This window comes from Eurypyga helias, unplaced genomic scaffold (genome assembly GCF_000690775.1).
Source record: "Eurypyga helias isolate BGI_N326 unplaced genomic scaffold, ASM69077v1 scaffold22167, whole genome shotgun sequence".
NCBI classification, from domain to species: Eukaryota; Metazoa; Chordata; class Aves; order Eurypygiformes; family Eurypygidae; genus Eurypyga; species Eurypyga helias.
Window position 1 is genome coordinate 1 of NW_010264136.1, and position 22,264 is coordinate 22,264.

A 22,264-nucleotide genomic window follows, 5' to 3' on the forward strand; every position below is an offset into this window, starting at 1 on the left:
TATAAAATGCGTCAAACAGGGCAAGCCATGGTACGAAGAGCATGACATCCGAAGAGCTCCTGGACACATATGGAAGGAGGGAGTGGAAGCATTTTAATACAGTCAGTGGAATGGTTTCCCGCTCAGGTAGCTATACCTTAGCATGTCCTCTTCTCTTGAAATTCCTCTAGCCCCTTTGGTTCTTACCACAGATATTTAAAAATACTTGAACTGAGAACTACTGGCGTAGGTAAATGTTTTGGAGAGAGTTGGTGAAGGTTTTTTTGTATTTTCCACTTTTAATACTAGGGTTCAATTTAGTATTATGTCACTAGTGATGAGACAAATCAGCTGATACGATAGACAAATTTTGGTTATAGAGATGGGTACATTGTTCTTTGATGAAGTAGACTGACATTACCAACCTATCTCATTTAGGACACGTTTGGCAAATCTTAAATTTTTAACTGTTGACTCATTACCAGTGCTTTTACTGAAGGCCTAGGGGAAGGTGCAAAGAACAGGAAATCTGGGAAAAAAAACTTCTCCTCCTGCAACTGAAGTTTCTTTGTTTTAAGATGGGAGTCACTTTGAATGCACTGTGGCTAGGTTTTGTGCCATACAAAAGCATGGCAATTGTGAGTAATGCACGTAAGTAACTCAGTTAAGTTGCATTGTCCTATGTACTGAGGAGATTTTCCTTGAGATTTTGCTGACATAAAATTGTTTGTGATGCTTATTCTAAACTGGGGGTAATCCATTTGCAACAGGTTAGAAGAGAGAGGTTTCCTTTAGTCATAGAGCAAATGTGCCTGCCTTTCTTATTGAGAAGTGCACTTGGTCTCTCTTGTGAATGTTAATCCATGTTTAGCTGACTTTGGTATATTAAAGAACAGCACAGACAAGATCATGAATACAAAAAAGCCCAACTGTTTAAGTCACTTCACTCCTAGGAAAGAGTTGTTGAACATGACCTCAATCTGGGGGGACACTTGGACCCTCCTGATTTTGTTCTATTTTCAGGGCTCGTGTAATAACATGGGCATGCTTCCTCTTGGCCTAAGGTGTCCGCACGTGTGTGCGAAGGACAAGACTTTGTGGTAGACCTGTCCAAATGTTTCTGAAACAACTTCTCAACCCCTTTCTTTTTGTTTCTACTTCTAGCGAAATAGATATTATGGGAGAGTTGAGTGATACTGTCCTGACACTTTAAAACTCATGGTTTTCTTCCATCTTAACTATTAGAACCTTAAAATGTATTTTTAGACTCTCACTGCCTTGATATATGTGAACAACTTTCAGTTGCCAATGAGAATCAGAAGTGGGAATAAAGGCTAACAGAGATTAGGAAGCAGATAATGCTTATTGCCAATAAAATCCAACTAGGAGCTTATACTATTATTTAAATGTATTTTTTTATTTGTGATTAAAGCGTCCAGTGAGGATTTAAAAAAAAGTAGAATTTTTTTTTTTTTTCCAGCTAAATACTATTTGTATGATAATTATTTTGACCTGCCAGGAGCTCTCTTGTGTGCAAGGGTTGTGGACAGCTTAGATCAGGTAAGAACTGGATTGTTTGAAACTGACTATTGCATTATCTTTCTCTTCCCCCACCACACTTCTTTTACACATTATTAAATGCATACAAAGAGTGTATTGAACAACATCAAGGTCTTCAGCTTTTTTTCCTGTTTATAATTTTTTCATGTCAGATTTAGTGTATTGAAGTTGTCTCCGAAGCTAATTGTGAGCTATATGGCATTTTCAAAATAAATGTACTTCCACAAGAGGGCACAAATAACTAGGTTACGAATAGAAATGCACTGTTTTCTCAAGTTTACTCTGTGATATGCAGAATATAGTTCTTAAAATCTCCTTTAATTAAACTTGATGGTACTTGAAATAAATCTTAAGTTTCTGAATAGCACAGTTTGCTGATTTGCAAGGTGTTAATGAATTTAGAGCTTAATTCCTTCATTTTTAAACTTGTTTTTGTCTTAAAGATGTTGGTGTGTGTACACAGATGTAAATACACCTCTAGAATAGTATCTTTTTTTTTTTTTTAAATACAATTGCTTGAAACTTTTTCAGTGCTTTTTAGAATGCCCTAAATCCTATCTTTGAAGTTTGAAGCCAGTTGGTTTTGTTGATTCAAGAAGGCTTGAATCTTTAACTTGTGCAGCTGGGAGTAGGAAAGGGTTGTTCTCCTAGAGAATGTATGTTGGTGTTAAAAGAGTACTGATGTAATCTTCTGTCTAAAGGTATCAAAGCGCTGCAGTGCTGAAAATTGCAAATACTAAGCTTTGTCTGCAGAGTGAAATTCAGAGATGAGATGGGTATCGTCACCTGACTTGATGCTTTAGCCTCCACTCCAAAATAGCACACTGAGTAGATTGCTGCCTAAGTCCAAGTGCTGCATAGCTAAAGCTAGCTTATCAGGAAGCACTGTGGACAGGTGTGCCGTAAGACTCTCAATTTTTTGCCTGATTAAACTCCTTCCTCTTGCAGCTTAGAAACCTGTCTCAGATGTGATGCCTGTATCGTATTACTTTGGTTTACGTTTAATTTAGACTTAGCGGAAATCACCTACTTAGAGAGAAAGCATGTTATAGCATGTGTGTAATAAGCTTGCATGTTCAGTTACTAATTCTCTACCTGGAACACTGACCCTGGATCAGGGCTGTCCTCAGCCAGAGAGAATTAAGCCCTTGCCCTTTCTCCAGGGAGCTACCAGAAGTGGGTTGTGCATCCTCTTTATCAGCTAGCAGCTCTTGGATATTTTACTGGATGTTGGCTCAGTTTTAACAGGAGGGCCACAGTAATTGCCTGGGATGTTGTCACCAACCAGCTGAGAAAGACACAAAGCAGGAGCTGGTAGGCCTCTCCAGCCCTCATGCCTGCCACATGCTGCATCTAAGGGTTAGAAACCATCACATTTTCTTCCTCCACATTTTGGAAAGGAAGTAGAGGCTTCTGTTGCCTGTTCTGGGATCCTGTTTAGTAAGGGCTATTTTCTTACTGTTTCCAGAAAACATCTTAGGATCAGGAATGCTTCCTACTGGAAAGACATGAGAGAACTGCTAGATTTGGATTCAGAATGCATTCAGACATGGGTTGGATGCTGGGCTGCTCTACACTGTTAAGAATTAATCTGGTTTTGCTGTGTCCAAAGTCAGAGATCTTAACGTACTTTCAGACAGAGCAGAGAAGCTTCTCAGTGTTTTGGATCTTCATTCTGAAGCTCTACACAAAGTACTTCTTTGATATTTCAGCTAATGAAGTCACATTTGACAATAACTGCCAAAATCTTAGTGGACTGCATGGGCAGGCATGCAGTTTTCTTTCTCTGGGAATTGGTCTGTTTTCTTGTACATCCCATATGCAATGGCTGTAGATTTGCAAGGAAGTAGTTTGATAGTTATTTTGGTCTTCTCTGAGGTCAAATGTTCTGTACCAAGTGTATCCACTTGTTGTAAACGCATATCCATCTGTCCTCCAAACAGTACTTTGGGAAACTGTTAGCTCATTGCACTCATAGTTCGGGGGTTTGTTTTTTTCATTTGTTTCCTTAAAAAATAAGGAGCAAGTCAGGCATGTGCAGTATGAGGAGAGTGGACAGTTGAACTGCCTGTCCCAGAGTTAGTGCTGGTGTAGGCCGGTGCCATCGCTGCTGGATGGAGAGGTGCTTCCCAGGATCTCCTGAACACAGCTTTGAATACTTATCTTGGCTAGCAGCTAACCAAAGTTTGATGTATGTGAAAGCTTTTCTTTGTTAGTTCTTGTATGTATTTCTGTGGCAGTTTGCTGTAGTAATGGATTAGTAAGTTAAAAGCCACAGCATTGTATCGTTCCTGCTCTTAACCTGTGGGGACGGTGATTGATAAGCAGACTGCCATAGTGCTTCTCAGTCATGCACAAAAGGCCTTTTTTGTGTGACTTGCTGGTTGTGAAATTAAAGACAGCGTGTTCTTCTGGAAGCCTCCATGATGAATTAGGCCTGAAGTAGCAGTTTACTTCAGTACATATAGACTATGTGGTTTTGGTTGGTGATGTTAAGGGTGGGATTGGGTTTTTTCAGTTTCTAAATGTTTCCCTCTCTAGAAAATGCTTTATGCTTACAAAATAGGTCCTTATTCAGTGTTAGCGCAGTGGTCAGGACACAGAGGGCAATGCCGTGAAAACAGTTGCGTGGAAATTTATCCTGGTGTAGGTGTGGAAAGCCTGTAACAACGCTACATGATACTTTCCACACAGTACAAACTCAAAGAGGCTGTACCACCTGCTTTGCTACTGCCTCGCACGTTGTGACTGCACGCCTGTGACAAGGCTTCCTAGCAGGTCCTCTGTGCTGTAATATTGGCTGGCAGTGTAATTGCATCTGGGTTTAATACCACACTTCTTAATTTGTGGATTTTGAGGGTGCTGTGGGGCTCAGCTGGTTGAGAAACTCTTCCTCTCCCTTGGTGAAGTGGTGAAAGGGCGGTTGAGGTTCAGCTGGAGCTCTTGTGTGACGTTCTGGGAACGGTGGGAGGCTGTTCACAAGCACGGATCACCTTCCCCTGCCATTCTGGGGTTTGGCACTCTGCAGAGTACAGTGTAACACAAGTGCCTGGCTTCTGAATGAGTATTTCGTATGGTGTTTGGGGTGGACTTGTTGGCAGAAGGGCATTACCTCTAAGTTACAGTGAATGGTTTTGCCAGATCGGAGGTTGGAAGGTAATAGGAGTGCCAGGCTGTAGATAATGTCAACCTGCTATTTAAGTACAGTATTTGCAGTTCTAGGAACTCCTTTCCTGAATTTCAGTGGGATGGCTCATTCAGTAGGTTGCTCTTCTGTCTAATGCCCCCTTTTGCTGTGATGTTTTAGAGTTCCTCACAAATATGAATACTTTCTCCTTTCCCCTTCTTCTCCCCACCCCACCATATCTTTCTGAAGTAGGGAGATAACTTGTGTGTGGTTACCCAGAGTTCACAGTCAAGCTGGGTACTGAGTCCTGATCGTCTGAATCCTGCTATCCAAGACTGTTACGCTCCAGTTTCAAAATACTTTTATTTATTAAGGTGTTTCTGTCACTGTTTGAATATGAAAGCTTGAAATAGGGAATACTTGATGTAATGACTAGGTTCCTTTTGAAACTTTCAGCATGATGGTCAGAAAAAATATGACTTCTGGAAAGACATGGTGGCTGCTATCCAGCACAATTATAAAATATCTGCTTTTAAAGGTAAGTGGGTTCACTGAAAACTTACTATGTTAGCTGAAAGCATTACACGTACTTGCCAAAACAAATACATTTGCAAGTACGCTGTAGGTTACTCAACACAGCCTTTACTTCTCAAGCTTACAAATAGTTGTATGCTAGACACAAGTTTATCCTGAAATAGAACATCCTCATTACAATTTCTATTTAGTTTAGCTGAAACAGTTTTGCTATTTCTAACAACACCTGTGATTATGTTAAAATTCACTGAATTTAGAGGAACAAAATGGTTTCTTACCATGATTGGTATGGTAATGTGGGCATCCTTGAAGTGTATTTTAATTCCATTCTTTGTGATGCTGTACTCCTAAATAATATCAGAAATGCATTGGGGGGAAAAAAATTAAATAGTAACTAATACTTTAATTTTCTTTAGGCTCTAGTTTTGATCAGAATTTCTCGTGATATTGACACAGTGGTAGGGGGAACGTTTTCCTATTTCTTAAAACTTTTAAAAATTCTGTGATTTTGTTATGAATTTACTAGAAATTGCAGGGGATTTTTTTTCTTAATAATACCCTTCCCCCACCCAATGCCAACCTTATAATACTGTAATATACATCAGAGTTGGAAGACATCTTGGATTGCCTTCGCTAGAAATGCTTTTCTTCCTTCAGACTTCTGAGTTTCCATTGAGCATATAAAATAGTAAGTTGAGAATAAGGTTAATCATCTTGTGTGTGTGCACAATTAATTGAAATTATTTTCAGCTGTGGTGTTTGTAGTTTTTTTGTGAAAGGATTATATACTGATCAGTTCAGAATTCTGTATAATACTGCTTATATTATTTTCTGATAGAATTACATCTGTTAATGCAACATTCGATAGGCACAGGTGTAGTTTGGACCTTTGTAAAACTTACCTTTTGTTCACCAGAGCTGTACGACTTTCTGTACTCCTTTCAAGCAGAGTTATCTCAGAGAGGTTCCAAGCAAAAATAGAAGTTGATGTCAGGAAATGTATTGAAAAAGACAGAGCGTTATTCCTATAGTGGTTTTGGTTGTTGTTGCTACTGTGTTTCTGTTGGAGCTTACAGTGTGATCTGTAGTTAAGAAGTCCTTCAGGAACTCATTCATATGTGACATAAATGTATCCTTTTTTTCTGTTGATATTAAATGGATCCTAATCAACTGTAACTATTTTTTAGCATTTTTCTTAATTATTTTTTCAAATCATGAAAGCCCTTTGTTTTAAAAGGTGTGGAACATGCAGTGTTTGGCAAAATGTATAATTTTAAATAGTGTTCTTTGGAAGTTAATGACATCATACAGAAGTTAGCCTTATATTTGAAATCAGAAACAATAGTTTTATTTCTGTGAGTGTCTGCTTGTGTGTACGTTTATGCATATACCTACCTATCCAGTATCTATTTGTGCATGTAAGCATGGAATCTGCATACAAGCAGATGTGTGAGATGACTTCATCCTTTCTAACTGCTATCAGGGTTGGTACTTAATTTAATACACCTGAGTCTCTGTTATAACAGTCATGAGGCACATACACAGCAGTGTTGGAAATGTAAGAAAACGTGGTAACTGGTAGTTACGAGTTATACTGGATAAAGCTCTGAAAAATCGAAAGTAAACCAATGCTGATTGTATATGCTACTTAAATATTTTGATGTATGAAAGTACAACGATCTGTCATGCTTCGCTTTGAAAGGCTTCATAATGGTCTCATTTTCCTTTTAACAACGTGGATAAAGCACTCAACAGGGAATCAGAAAAAGCAGAAAATTTCTTCCTGTATCACTTACCTGTGATATTCCCATGGAGTATCTCTTTTTCCTTCAGATCCCTCTGTGAAATGAGCATAGTCTTACTCACCTTCTGTCACAAGATTGTGCCAAAGAGATAATATTTTTTTTTTCTCTCAGCTGCACACTTAATTTCCTGAGGAAACTCCTAAATCTGGCTGCAGCCCAAAGTCTATATACCAGGAAGCCCCACTGTCTTTCTTAGCCCAGAGCCTGGCCTGAAAACCACAGCCTTTTGACTTAATTCCATGCCCTCGATGCCTTGTAGAGGCTTTAACCCTTCAGAGAAAAGCACTGCTCATTAATGGTTAGTCAAGGTAAAATTCCTAAAGCAAACTTGTTAAGCAGTCAGTTGAGGAGACGCAAAGTTCCCAAGTCGAAATGCCGTCTTAGTAGTGCCATTGTCAGTGATGGAGCAGAACGACTGACCATATTATTTTTTGAAATCTGTAAGTGTTTGCAAGTCACTTTGGTTTGTTGTCAGTATGCCCTTGTTTCCTTATGCCCCTTCTCTTTTTCACATGATTTCTTTGATCATAATCAGGTGTCTGGTGGATTTTGCTGTTCATTGTCTTAGCTATGGTAATTGCCTTAGATAATTGCCCTATGATATTTTTTGTTGATGGCTGTTTCAGATAGCAGTGATTGTCCTGACTCAGCTGAATGAAGGGTATTAACCCACTATTCCACTTGTACAGAAGCAAGAACTGAGGCTTGCAGAGGGAGAGTAAGAAGGTTCCAAAATAGTCTTATTAGTTATAGTTATATTAATTACTAATATTGCTATCTTAATAGTTATTCAGATCATAGAATAATTTGGGTTGGAAGGGACCTTAAAGATCATCTAGTTCCAACCCCCCTGCCATGGGCAGCGACACCTTCCACTAGACCTTTCTGAAGAATGACTCAAAAGAATGTGGGGGAATCTATAAAACAAATCCTGTCAGAAAACCATGATGTCAGATAGCGATGAACACTGATAATTCATATTTTCAAAATGGTCATTCTTACCTAATAATACCTGCAAGAATGCCCTCTGCAATTGATGTCCAAGTTGAGCATTACATTACTTGAGTAATCCTTTTTGTAAATCTTATTGTTGGAATTTTTTGCAGCTTTAAGGTGATTAACATCAGTTTGTATGTGTTTCATTTGGTTTATATTTATAGATTAGTAAAGAACAATTTAAAAAGAAATGGCATGTGGCAATGTATTTAACACTGTATAAATATGTGAACAAAGGTCCACAACACAGTATGGAAATAAAGCTTGATCTTTCGAGGAGTAATGAGAGTTTGAAGTACTGCATAAATATTTCCACGTGAAAAATTTCAGATTTAATGATTTTTGGACACAAAAACTAATAGTTGTTATAGGAGGAAGTTGCCTGATAGAAGTTATTAAAGCAGAATTTGGTAAAATGCCTTTTCTTAGACGCTGCCTTCTCTCTGCCATCCTTGATTGTCTTTCAAAAACTTTCCCTTTATTTCCCTTCACAAATGCTGAAAACTGTAGCATTTGTTGTTATATAGTGAAAATTACATATTTGTAATATTTTGAATCAGTTCATAAGATTATATTTCATTTTGGAGGTAAAAAGATCAGGGCTAATTTGGCAGCAGAGACTTTATAAATTGCCCATAAAAAGGCTTGATGGGATCTGCTCTCAGATCCCATCCCAAGGGTGCATTTGAGAAATTTGACACTGATGGTCTTTTACAAAAAGGAAAATTATGAGAGATGGTAAGTGCTAGGCTTACAACCTGTTCTTTAGTAACTTACATTTTCTCTTTTATGTGATTGATCAGTGCCGATATATGGGAAGTGTTACTTTGGTGTGGAAAACTTTGGATCTTTCTAAATGACTCCATTCTCTCCCCAAAAACACAACGTGTGTACGCACACAGGGAATTTTGATTGCAAGTTTGTTATTACACTTGTCTTGGGAGAAGATAGTGGATGTACATGTTTGATATGTGCTCTATATCATTTATACCAACCATTGGGTTGGAAGGGACCTTAAAGATCATCTAGATCCAACCCCCCTGCCATAGGCAGGGACCCCTTCCGCTAGACCAGGTTGCTCAAAGCCTCATCCCGCCTGGCCTTGAACACTTCCAGGGATGGGACATCCACAGCTTCTCTGGGCAACCTGTTCCAGTGCTTTACCACCCTCTCCATGAAGAACTTCTTCCTGATATTTGATCTAAATCTCCCCACTTGGAATTTAACCTCGTTAGCCCTTGTCCTGTCACTACAGGCCCTTGTAAAAAGTCCCCCCCCGCTTCCTTGTAGCCCCTTCAGGGACTGGAAAGCTGCAGTAAGGTCTCCCCAGAGCCTTCTCTTCTCCAGGCTGAACAAGCCCAACTCTCTCAGCCTGTCCCCATAGCAGAGGTGCTCCAGCCCTCTGAGCATCTTCGTGGCCTCCTCTGGACTCGCTCCAATCGTTCTATATCCTTCTAATGTTGAGGACTCCAGACCTGGACACAGTACTCCAGTTGGGGACTTGCAAGAGCAGAGTAGAGGGGGAGACCTTCCAAAATGCTGCAAAATGTTAGAAAATCCTAATGCTGATGTGGTCCAGTGATCAGAGATCATTGTTTCTCTTAATTGTGAAAATGGCAACAAAGATGGAAGCAAACAAATTGTAACACTTCTCTACAGGGCTTTCCAGCGAAATACAGAAGGGATTATTTGGGTGCTTCGTGTGTTCAAACACTAAGAACTACTGATATTTGTCTCAGAAATCTTTCTGAAGCCTTTGGAAGTGAGTTCTGTACTATCACAGGCTCTTACATTTTCATCTTAATCTTATATTGGGTTTTCTTTCCTCTACTGCCCATGAGCCATAAAAGATGTGATTTCTGGAAGAGCTTTATCTTTAGGTTGATTGCTGATCTTCATGTGGAGAAAATATTTCAAAACAAATTTAGAAATGTTACAGACCTTCTCAAGTTTGTCTGAAAATTGAGAATCCAAAGCTAAAATTAAGATAGAAATTATGCTAGTGCCACAACTTGTGAAAACTCTACATTTTCAATGTTAAGAGATGCTTTATTAATGACTTAATGTCCGAACAGTTATGAAAACCCTTCAAAAAGATGGGCCTGAGGTGTGCTAAACTGTAGGATTATTTGAAGTCCTATGTGTTCATTCAAGTAACAAAGACTCTAAAGGACAAAAACTGATTTCAAGTGGATGGACGGTAAGAATTGGTGAACTGTGCTTTTTAAAAGTGTCTTGTGCAGAGGCTAGTTAATTGAGTTGCAGGATAGACACGGACTACTGAGCACCAAGCATCTCCAGCAACTTTAAACATGGGCTTTGGCATACATTTCAGACACAAAGCAATTAACCAGAAACTGTACAACTACTGAGCAGTCTTCTCCAGCCCTGGTTCACAGTCCCTCTGAAACAAAAGTGCCCGACTGGTTGAATGTATTGCAAGCAACCAACCCATGTGATCTTTAAATACTGGAAAGTGCTGTTGACCTAATTCAAGTGGCTGCATAAGAAAACATTTTTAGTGCAAAAAGAGATAATTCTTAGGAGATCTGTAATTAATATTTGGCCTAAACCAGGAAGGTAGAAAAGTGGGGATAGACAATTCAGATTCAAGTGTATTGAGTTTCAAGCCAAAGTAATTTTGTCTTGAAAGACAAGTATCACAGGATTGCTACTTACAAACTGTGGCACTGTCTACTGCATTATTTCCATGCAAACATTTGTGTGTGATGTTTATAATAGTAGTACCAATTTGCTTGCCTGGGTCCACTTGGCTGCTAAAATAAGCACATCTCATGTTACACTCTCTACATTAAGGACTTATTGTTTTACCAAAGTATAACCTAAGCCACAGGCTTCCTTATCCATCAACACTTAATAAGGGGGAAAAAAAAATACCTCTGCAAAGTTACTTCTTGGTAGTTATTTACAGTTTCAAAAATATCGTATATTTTGGCTAATGATGGATTAGCCTAAAGGTGTCCTCGCTTTTTTTATTAATCTCAGCATATTGTCAAGTATTTAGGAATTTGCTGGTTTCAGGTGCCACAATATATCAAGCTTAGGGTTCTGCTTTCATGAAGAAATGGCAATATCACAAAACTTTTAACATAGGCCTACATACTTTTAGTTCAAGTGATTAAAATCTTCTGTTTAAAAAATTAAGCTAAAAATAGTTTAAGAACTGATAAGGTTTTTATTTATATGATACTTTTAAAGCACATGAATGGTAACTCTCATTGGAGGAAATGTGTGATCAAACTGTTATGGTTTGAAAATTTTACTAAGCTAGCTTACTTCATACCATTAACTTTTCATAGTGCTGTAACAGATTAACATCTAATGTTTGTGAGACATGAGCATATGTAGGTATGGTAAATATAACTGTCCACTGACTGATTTTTGTCATCATCTGCTACTTTCATCATTTAAGTAAAATACAGTCCTGAGTGTGGTGTGTTTTAAAAGCGTTAACTGTTTCAGAAAAAGGAGTGCAAAGATTGTCTCCAATTTTGGGGTGGTTAGAGCTGTTGTGATTTTTGTGAGTGTCTGCATGTTTGTGGAGATATGCTCTTGACTTCTGGATTTGGTGATAGTTGTTTTACTGTACTCAGAGCATTGTAGTTTTAAAGAATGTTAGGAGTTTAAAAATACTGAACTAGTTTGTTGCTTCAGATTACAAAACATGTCAAGCAAAGCTGAGTGGATTTCTAGATTTCCAATCTGGTTGCTGTTTCATATTGTGAAAGTCTTAGACCTTCCATAACAGATAATAATTTGTAAATTTACCTTTCTCCAAGGTAGTTATTCATTAATAAGAACAGTGGAGCTAAATTAAAACTGTGATATGATATGCACTGTATTAATAGGGTTGTGTTTTCCTTACTCCTGCTTGATAGCTGAAAGATGAAGTTGTCAGCATGTTGCTAAAGCGTATTACCCAGCTGTTGTGATGACTGTGCTGCATCTGAAACAGTCTGAATAATATCTTTGGTTAGTTCAAGTACAGTGAAGTATGATCTAGAGGCCTGGATTGGCTGCTTTGTGTTGTGAGAAGCGATAGAATTTCTGATTTAAAAAAAAAAAAAAAGAGACTGCATTATATTAATTCATAATGTTTTAATGTTGCATTCAGTTGGACATGTTGATCGTTTCAAACAAATTTCTTATGACAATTTGCTAAAAACGTACAATATTATGCTACTAGGTTTTAACCAAACTTTTCCACCTTTCTACTCCCTCCTCTATTTCTGTTGCAAAATTGAAGTTGCATGACCTGCTATTGATGAATCAGATCAGTGCACAGTTAAAATGATCTGAAGGAGAGAGTGTCAGGACAGTGTATGTGGGATGTTGTTAGTTATGAGCAAATAGGAAACCTGAGAAAGAAGAGTGAACATAGTCAGAGGAATAGAGACCATTAGATTCTGAATTGGGCAGTTGCAGCCATACTTGATCATTCTCCATGAGGTCGATGACAGCACTGCCAGAAGCCTGGTCAAGGTATCCTTTCTTGTACTCATCATAGGTGTACATGAGTGGGGACCCATTTTTGTAGAGCGCAACCCAAACGTTTGTTCCTTTTGCATGTATGTGGTAGGAGAAATAGTACAGTCCAGGGATCCTGCAGGTGAAGATTCCTGTTCTGGGGTCATAGTGTTGTTGCCTATTGAACAAGATTTTATCAAATTTGATGGGCACTGTTGCCCCAGGGTAGGCTTTTGAGAGGATGACACTAAAAGCAGACACTGGCATCCCTGTAAGAGCTTGGTTTACTCCTTTCGTGAAAGACATTCCTGATAGCTCCCGAGACTCTCCTGCTTTAACGTAGCTTTCAGGCATCTGTGGGATTACAGCTTGGCCAGGGGGACCAGGAGGGCCTGGGGGGCCTGGCAAGCCAGGCTCTCCATTGTTCCCTTTAGGCCCAGGGGGTCCAGGTGGTCCCATGGGTCCACTTAAGCCTTTTGTAGAAATACCTGCTGGGCCTGGTAGTCCTGGTGCTCCTGGCTCACCTTTCATACCAGGGGCTCCTGGCAGGCCAGGGGGTCCAATGGGGCCTCTGATTCCAGGTATTCCTGAAGGCCCTCTGGGACCTTGCTCACCATTGATCCCTGGCACTCCCTTAACTCCTTGCGGACCCATTGGACCAGGCAAGCCAGGCAGCCCAGCATGGCCAGTGTCACCTTTTGGACCTGGGAAACCTGGGTGTCCCTTAGGACCAGCAAGACCCTGCTCGCCTGGGTATCCTGGTTTTCCCACTAATCCTGGTAGACCTCGTTCACCCTTGGCTCCTGGGAATCCTGGGGGTCCTGCAGGGCCCATGTCGCCTTTGGGTCCTGGTAGGCCATTTTCACCAGGCAAGCCTTTGAGTCCTTGAGGTCCCATGTTCCCTGGTGGTCCGGCAGGCCCTGGTTCTCCTGGCACACCAGCTGGGCCTTGGTCTCCTTTAGGTCCGGGAAGGCCAAGAGGACCTTCAGGCCCTCTGTGTCCCTTCATTCCAGGCAATCCTGGCTTTCCAAATCCTGGAAGACCTGGGGATCCAGGCAAGCCAGCAGGTCCAGGGTGTCCTTTGGCTCCAGGGATGCCTGCTGCTCCTGGTGGTCCCATTGGCCCAGGCTTGCCAATGCCAGCTTCTCCAGGTTCTCCTGGGGGACCTTGGGGACCTGGGATACCAGCCGCTCCGGGTGCACCTGGTAAACCTCTGTCACCTTTCATACCTGGCTGACCTGGAAGACCATTTTCACCAGGTTTCCCTACTCCAGCAGGACCAGGGAGGCCCTGGGGTCCCTGTGGGCCTGGAAGACCCCTGTTACCTGGGCGGCCTGGAACGCCGAATCCGTTTTCTCCCTTTTGTCCGTTTATACCAGGAATACCTGGCTCTCCTTTCTCACCAGGGAGGCCCCTCGGCCCTTGAGCTCCTGGAGGGCCTTGTGGTCCTGGCTTGCCAGGAACAGTCAGTCCTGCGGGGCCAGGAGTGCCAGGAGGTCCTTGCGGCCCTCTTGCGCCTGGGAGCCCAATAGGTCCAGCTTCTCCTTTCTCACCATATAGTCCTCTGTCTCCTGGCTTTCCTGGTAGACCTGGCATGCCTGGCTTTCCAACTGCAGAGAATCCAGGTGGTCCTGGGGGACCAGGGGGGCCTTGGGGGCCAGGACTTCCAAACCCTGGCTTTCCTGCAGGACCTGGTTGTCCTCTTGGTCCAATAGGGCCGGGGGGACCAGGGGGTCCTTGTTCACCCCTTATCTGCACACCTGTGAGAGAGAGGAAACCAGGTGAACCAGGGCAGCTACAACAGGTTTGCAGACTTTTAGCATGGTGGTGAAAGGTGTGAAGGGTTAACTTCATTTGAACCTCATAGAAGTCAAGTTTATAACACTGTGTTTCATCACCCAGAACCTGGTGTTCAGGGAAAATGTGTCTCAGAGCTCTTAGGAATAATTAAGTGCAAATGTGTTGGTGTTGTGTTGTGAACTGCAAGGTCTCTGGAAATTTTTTTTGCTTCAATACATTTAGTGTCATTAGAGAGTTTAAAAGATGCTGTGCAAGTAGATGCAAACTGTCAAGGAAGAAAACCCCAGGTAACTGATTTAGCAATTTATCAGACTTGTATCTTGATCATGAATGAAAGCAGAGAAAGCTTCCTGTGGAGGTGTAGCTGCTTAGAATCATAGAACCACTAGGTTGGAAAAGACCTTAGAGATCATCCAGTCCAACCGTATCGGTCTGCCACTAAACCATATCTCTCAGCACCTCATCCACCCGTCTCTTAAACACATCCAGGGATGGTGACTCCACCACCTCCCTGGGCAGCCTGTTCCAGTGTGTGATAACCCTTTCGGTGAAGAGCCTCTTCCTTACGTCCAATCTAAACCTTCCCTGGCGCAGCTTGAGGCCATTCCCCCTCGTCCGATCATCTGTCGTTAGGGAGAAGAGACCAACACTCACTCCTCTACAACCTCCTTTCAGGTAGTTGTAGGCAGTGATCAGGTCTGCTTTTCTGAAACTATTTGGTGCTACATTTAAGTAGTGAGACTTTTGTCCTTTCTCCCTCAAAGTACCAAAAGTGAGCCATGGCTCTGTGTTTTGGTGTGGGTTTTTTTTCTTTTGTAAACATGCATATTATATTTTCATAAATGTGAATGTTATATTTTCAAATAGTGGCTTAAAGATTTCTTTTGTGTGTCATAAGAAAAATTCGTACACTGGCAAGATAACAACTGATAATTCGCTTTACTGCCGTCAGAATTCCAGCATTGTTTTGTGTTTTTAATAATGCTTTATTTTCTTAGTTATCCAAACAGCAGGTGGAGCCACTTAACCAAATGTCACAAACAGAGGGATAAACAAACAGGCTCACTGTTTAGTTTTCTGTGCATTTTGGGGGAGCTTGCAGCCTGCTGTTGGGATTAGGATGCTGATTTGTAGGATGTTATAGACCAGATTAACATGGATATTGTGAGACTACTTCAGCAGTTTGCAGCAACTGGCAGCATATAGGGGAGCTATAGGAAGAGCCTGGATTCTTTTTTTTTATAATCGCAACATATTCTGTTTGTTCATTTAGAAAAGATTGATAAGATCAACAATTGGATCAGCTAAAGTTTTCATTTCAGGCTCTTACAAAGAGACCAGTGTGTGTTTGTGTGTGTGTGTATATATATATTTGAAAGTTTATGCCATGACTATTCTGCTGTATCTTAGATAATAAATTGCTTTTTCCAATCTGTGGTTAGTTTTGATGAAACAAAAATGGAATGAAGTATCCTTGTACATATTGTATTTTTTAAAAATAGAAATGTGTATATGAAATACTTTTGATTTTGGTTTGATACTGGGTCTGCCAAGTTGTCTTCTTCCTGTGTTGCCAGGGAAATTGTTCTTATCTAAGAAATATGTAGAGAGTGCATTTTCTTTCTTGCTGGTGCACAACATCAGCACAAATATATATCACCGTATTTTGCACACCTTCCTATCTCACCCTTCTTAAGGTAGTGAAAAGGAAGATAATCATTAAAATCCTACACATAGGAAGAAAGCAATGTGTGATTTACTGACACACTGAAAATGCAAACACACATCCTTCTCAGCTGCAAAGGAGATTGTGCACACTTTGCTATTGGTATCTTACTGCTACTGTTAGATTTCTTACTACTGAACTCCCAGATTCAGTAGGGTGCAATTGCTAGTTGGTTTGCTTGTTATAAAGGTGACATAAGATACCACAAATTTTAAGAACTATATCATATGGAAAAGTAATTTGGAAGAGCTTTAAACCTGTCAGAATTAACATATACCCCACAGCAGAAGTAGCATATAAATGTTCTTTACGTGTTACGCATTTTCTCTTCACCACAGGTAAGACAGCTGCCATCAAACAGCTGACGCAAGTAGAGGACTCTGAATTTATTCCTTGGGTTCTGTCTATGATTAGAACTTCAAAAACTATCTGTTCACATTGGAGTGTTTCATTTCCTGGTTTTTACCATGTTTTAGATGCACCTTCATGTCAGTCTTAGGTTCACAAAGTGGTGGATGCTGCTTTCATGCATAAGACTTTGTTAGTGTTCATGTCATTATAGAGATTTTCTGTGAGGAGTTGTATTGTTTCCAAGTTGTTCTGCTCCTAGATTAAAATGTTGTTAATTATGCTGTCTAGAGACAATGGTAAGTCCTACGAGGAAAAGGACCGCTGAACACATTATGGTAGTGGGATTTTTACCAGGAAAACTGAAGTAGCGGTTGGCTACTCTTTTATATGTCTTGGCACATACCTCGATGCAAAGTTCGTTTATGTTCTCTTAGTGCAGTCAAGCCCTATTTATGTACTGAATTAAGTATGAAGACTTTAATATAACCTGCAATAATGGCTTGTTTAAGCATTGCTGAACAGTCAGACTTACTTCAATGATTGTTCTCAACTAGGACTTTTCAGAGATTTCAAACCAAAGAGCTACTGGTTCAAAATTATGTCCTGGAGTATTTAAAAAATGGTAACACTAAATACATTACAGAAAAGGAAAGTAAGTGTATTCTGACTGGTGAGTTGTCAGGAACAAGATTTTTAACTGTTAGAACAAAGTCACCAAATTAAATGAAGCTTTAATAGGTTATAATTGCCAACAGAAATTGTATGATCTATTACATGTTGCCCTGAGTCACCAGTTTGGGTCTAGACTTAAATATTCCAGGCTGCTTTTTGACAAAGCTGTACAAAACAAAAAGGCAATTTATTGGTAACTGAATCTCTACAAGCCAATGTTTGGTGACCAAATAGGAAAAGTAAGCTATGATGAAAAGTTTGCCATATGCTACTTGAGTTACCTGCATATGGAAGAACTGGCTAGACAATAGTTAGATGAATGTGGTTCTGTAGTCTTCTGGTTTATTCTTCCATGATAGTCTCAGACTAGAAATTATCATCTCTAATAGTCTGCCCTCTTTAAACCCTTCTAAAAACCCTCTCTAAGATGCTTGTTTCCCAGACAGAATAGCAGCAGTGGTTTTCCAGTCCCCCATTTTGATGCTTGTTCACCAAATGAAGCTTTGTCAAGCAATTTTGAATGACTGGACTCCCATGTCTGTGAAACTGTAGGCTGTTCCTGCTTTTGAGGTCTAGTACATAGTCTTTGTTACCTTTCCGAAATAGACAGCATTTTACACTTCTCGCATGCTGATATCATCATTCTCATTCTAAATATGAAGTTTAGTGCACATTATATCTGTGTTAGTATATAAAGTGAAACCTTAGTTCAAGACAGTTCATTTCCTCCTTTCACCCCATTTCCTGTCTACCCCATTCCTTCCTTTTTCTTAATTTGCTTTTGTTTTCCCCCTTTCTAAATGTTTTCTATAGAGGAGGAAGGAGGAAAAAAAAAAGCACTAAGCAGTATGAGGAGTAAGTGAAGCATGGTAGAGGATAACCAAGTAAATATTGTACTTCACCTAAAAATAATATTAATATGTAAATTATTCTGAATAAAGTAATGGAAAAACACTATGAAAAGTTAATGAGGGGAGAGGGAGGAAATGCAACTCTAACCGAATGGGAATTCCAGTTAGTATGTCCTGAGAGTAGCTCTTTATGTGTGTGTACCTAAATTCAGTCTGAGCATGCTGGTAGGATTCCAGAAAGTCCTTGTGCTAAAGGCAAGGCATAAAACACTCACAATACTTTGGTACAGCTCAGAAGAACATTCTGGGGGGCTAAGTTTCCCAGCCATGCTGCTTTCACTTGATTCTTACTTCAGAGTGTTCTTGGAGCATGTGGGCTGGAACTGGTTTGGGTGAGACCAGGGATACACCTTGGACTCAGTGTATGCCGCTTATGAGCGTCCAGTCGATAGGATCAGAGTAGAGCTAATGTGAAGCAAAACCTAAATGAAGGTAATGTGGATGCTATGTCCTGAACAGCAACTATTCTCTCCAGATCTGCTTCTCTTGTGCTCCCTTATTTTCTAATGCAGATACAGACTAAAATGTCCTTTTTCTGGTGGACAGAAGCTTACTTGCAAATCCTGTCTTCCGAGTCCCTCATTTGGCTTTCTTATTTCTACTCCAGTATGTTTATTACAACTAAAAGTAGAAGGCATAGAGCAGAAGTGAAAGATATTCTTAATAGCCTGTTGATGTCTGAAATAATGCTGGGGAGGAGAGAGAGGGGGGGGAAGAGAGGGATGTTTACAAGGAAGACTTAGTTCTAAATTTATTGATGATAATTTTGAATAGAAATTACTGATCATCCTTTGGGGGACAATTCGTCAAATAAAACCAGCACCTAGGGCGTCAGAAATTTTGATTTCAAGTTTTTTAAAAAAGCTTTGTCCTAAGCATGGAAAAATATGCCAGAAATAAGATATCACAATATATAGCATTGCAATTCTATATTGCCTGTACTATCTGCCATACAGACTGCTTTATTAAATGATGAGAACACTTTCTAATAAAGCTAGAATTGTTATATTATGAGATTGGTATGATAATTAAAGTATAAGCTTAAATCACTCATGAAAACACTATGTAGAAGCTTGTATCATATTTTTGACTGTATATTAATTTATTTCTTCTCAGTGGGGGTGGTGAGGCACTAGAACAGGTTGCCCAGAGAAGCTGTGGATGCCCCATCCCTGGATGTCTTCAAGGCCAGGCTGGATGAGGCTTTGAGCAACCTGGTCTAGTGGACGGTGTCCCTGCCCATGGCAGGGGACATGGAACTGGATGGTCTTTAAGGTCCCTTCTAGCCAAAGCATTCTGTGATTTTTGCTTTTCTAGACTTTAAACAGGTCTTCATTTGGCCATATATATCATATATATTGAAATTCACACCTAAGGTCTGTTTAGAGTAGAGATAACATCACAGAATATGTAAAAATTCTGAATATTGTAGATGACAGGTCTGTTGTTAGAAACCCCACTGTTAAATCAAGAAATTTGCAGATAATTACAATGCACATAATTATGCACACAATCATGTTGTATTATTCCCACCACTGAAGATCAGATCTGTAGCTGTTACTCTGTTACTGCTCTATATGCCTTTAGTGATTAGTGTGTTTAAAAATACTTGTCTGTGGCAAGTGTGCATCTTTGTCAATAGGAGGCAACTGCCAGATCTTTCTGCACAGATAACATTATTAAACTAAACTGCTAGTGCAAGTTGAATACCAGTAGTATAAACAAAGAGCTTTTGTGCATGTATTACCCAGTAGGAATAATTGTGTTAGTTTATTATTTAAAAAATAGTAAACTTACCTTGACTTTTTACGTTGAATGGTAGAAAATGTGGCCCCTTGATGCTGGATTGTTTCTGGTATCGCTCAGAAAAATATCCATCGCTACCATGAACAATGTTCAGACAAAACAACAGCAGTAAGGATATTTGTAAGTGCATGTTTCCAAATCCGTTCTGTGTTAGGAAGGGGAGAAAAACTTTGTTAAAAAGAAGAGCAGTTCAGTTCTGTTTCTTGTGCCTGAGTGAATAATGGGTTTTCTTATAGTATCAGTATTAAAAGTAATGCTATTTTGTGTGGGCTTGCTACTGCTTTCACTAGTTGTGGAAAAAAAAAAAAAAACCAAAGAAAATCATTATTGCTATTACTTTGAATGATAGAGGTCTTGTATCGATAGCTTAGAAGCAATAGTCTCGCTCTTAAGAAAAGAATAATTTTAAATGGATGCCAACCTATTTAAAACCACTGTCTTCAGAAACATTGTTTTTCTAGTTACACTAGGGCTCCCAAAGTAAGTTGAGGCATTGTATATGTCAAAACTCCTGAAATGAAGAAAAATTGCCAGTGGAGATGTGTAGACACTTTGTCACAACCTTATTGCCTCTGTCTAAGGCTGTCTCAAATGAAGGATGAAGTCCTGGCCCTTTCAGCATCAGTGGCAAAACTCACATTGCCTTGCTTGAAACCAGGCTTTAATCTGTAGCCTTTCAAATAGCCCCAGTGGCATTAAGGATGCTGTCACTGGCCTTTAAATATCAACCCCCTTCCCTCCCCAAGCAGAAAACGTGTCTACCCTGTAGAAGTTACCTTCAAAACAAAATAAAATTAAATAAAATTATAACTTACCAGAATGCTGTGGAGCTCCAGTGCAGAGTAGTAGAGCAGTGGATCCTCCTCTGTTGAGGAGTTCTTCTGCCACTGGTGAGTGAGCAGAAGCTGATGATTTCAAGTGTCACCCTTGAGTATTTATATGATTTTTCCCCCTAGTTGGGTGACTGCTGGGCATAAGCTCCTCCCTAAAAACCAGTAAGCAGTAATTATCTGTGTGTATATGTGTTTTTTAGGGGTGGGGGAAACTATTTTGGGCAGTCATCCTAGATCCTGTTAAGTATTTTGTTTGTTATTTTTTCTTCTTCTCTTGGATTTCTTATTGTTGATGAAATTGTATTACTCATTGGTAGTATTTTCTAAAATTTCACAGCCTCTCTGTTTTTAGAACAAAGGTACCATTGGAAAAAATCATGAACTTGTAAGTAAGGTTGGTAATTCTAAGTGCTTCGTAAATTCTCTGTAAATGCTTTAAGGAAAAGTGTATACATTTTGAACTTGGGTGAGCTGTTACTTTCAGGAGTAACCATGCTAAAGTTCATAGAGACTACTTATGTGAGTTATGTTCATTGGGATACTTAAACTTAAAATCAATTAAGACGTTAATAAAGAAGTTATGTGAGAACCAGAGTATTTTTAAGCAGTTACTGTTTTAGGAGATTATCTTCACATTCTAGGCTTCTGTTTTGATGCTGGAGGTACAGTGCTAAGTATATTCGGTGTATACTGCAAGTAATGTTTCTGGAATCTTGAAATGCTGAATTCCTGAAATGCAAGCTTACCTTTCACAATGAGAACTTCACTGTGCCTGGTTGTTAGAAATGCATACTGCTTAAATTTGCAAGTGTTATACAGGTTGATGTTTGGGGCTGGTGGAGCATTTTTGAGCTTTTCTGCATTCAGTAATTTTTTTTAAAAGTTTGTTCAGTCAAATGCAGTTACTGCTGGACTTGTACTAGAGGCATGTTTTTCCTATTAAATGGCTTTAGTTTAGTAAATTTAAACTACTGGTGTTTAGCTGTTGGTGGATCAAATTAACTTCTTTTCTATTTTTCTTCAGATTATAAACTGGTTTTACCCATTATGAAAGCTTGTTAAACTATTCTTTCTTAACAGTCTATATCCACACATTTGGCTTTTTTTTTTTTTTTAATAAATAATGGAATCTTACGGTGTTTCAGCATCACTTTGATTAGTGTTCAGTACTAAATAGGCAGGGAGTTTCAGGCCTTGAAAGAGTCCTGTGTCTCTGAAACATCATTTAAGATCAAAGGGAAAAATAAAGAAGAAACAACCCTTTCTCATTTAGAATGAAACTGTAGAACAAAATATCTTATGCACTTTGCTTTTACCAAACATTCTTAGCAAAAATACCTACATGTAGTTTATCTGTGTGTTTCAACTCCTTAGCCAATTGCAGATTTGACAAGCTTATGTGGTATTCAGTCTTGTAGGAGTTAGATTTTTCTGCATGTACCTGAAATTCTGTTTCCCTTGCACCAAAAAATAGTGGAAAACCATAGATAAATTATAAATATGTTGTTACTGAAGGAGACTGAGCACGTGCTACAAGGTTCTGTCGTGGTAAAGTGAGCGAGCATGTATGTGTTTTTCAAGTTTATTTATGCCATTTGTGGAATCTGCCTGGGGAGCCTTTTGGTGAGGCACAAACAATATGTATGAACTGTGCAGAAGAATATGTATGCACCCTA

The 22,264-nt window shown here is 39.6% G+C and overlaps 2 protein-coding genes across 2 annotated transcripts; one reads left to right on the top strand and one right to left on the bottom strand.

Moving 5' to 3' along the window:
* Positions 1-5,122: 5,122 nt before the first annotated feature.
* On the top strand, positions 5,123-7,811 carry LOC104513081 (5'-nucleotidase domain-containing protein 1-like; the record flags this gene model as incomplete). The annotated part of the gene is made up of 2 exons (XM_010156309.1): positions 5,123-5,204; positions 7,744-7,811. Coding segments are annotated over 2 exons (150 nt in total), but the record flags the coding sequence as incomplete, so codon positions are not given.
* A 4,289-nt stretch (positions 7,812-12,100) lies between these two features.
* On the bottom strand, positions 12,101-19,885 carry COL10A1 (collagen, type X, alpha 1). The gene is made up of 2 exons (XM_010156308.1): positions 19,747-19,885; positions 12,101-14,249 (listed from the first exon to the last, which is right to left on the bottom strand). The coding sequence occupies exons 1-2, from the start codon at positions 19,883-19,885 to the stop codon at positions 12,358-12,360; spliced, it is 2,031 nt and encodes a 676-aa protein (XP_010154610.1). The 3' UTR covers positions 12,101-12,357.
* Positions 19,886-22,264: the final 2,379 nt, after the last annotated feature.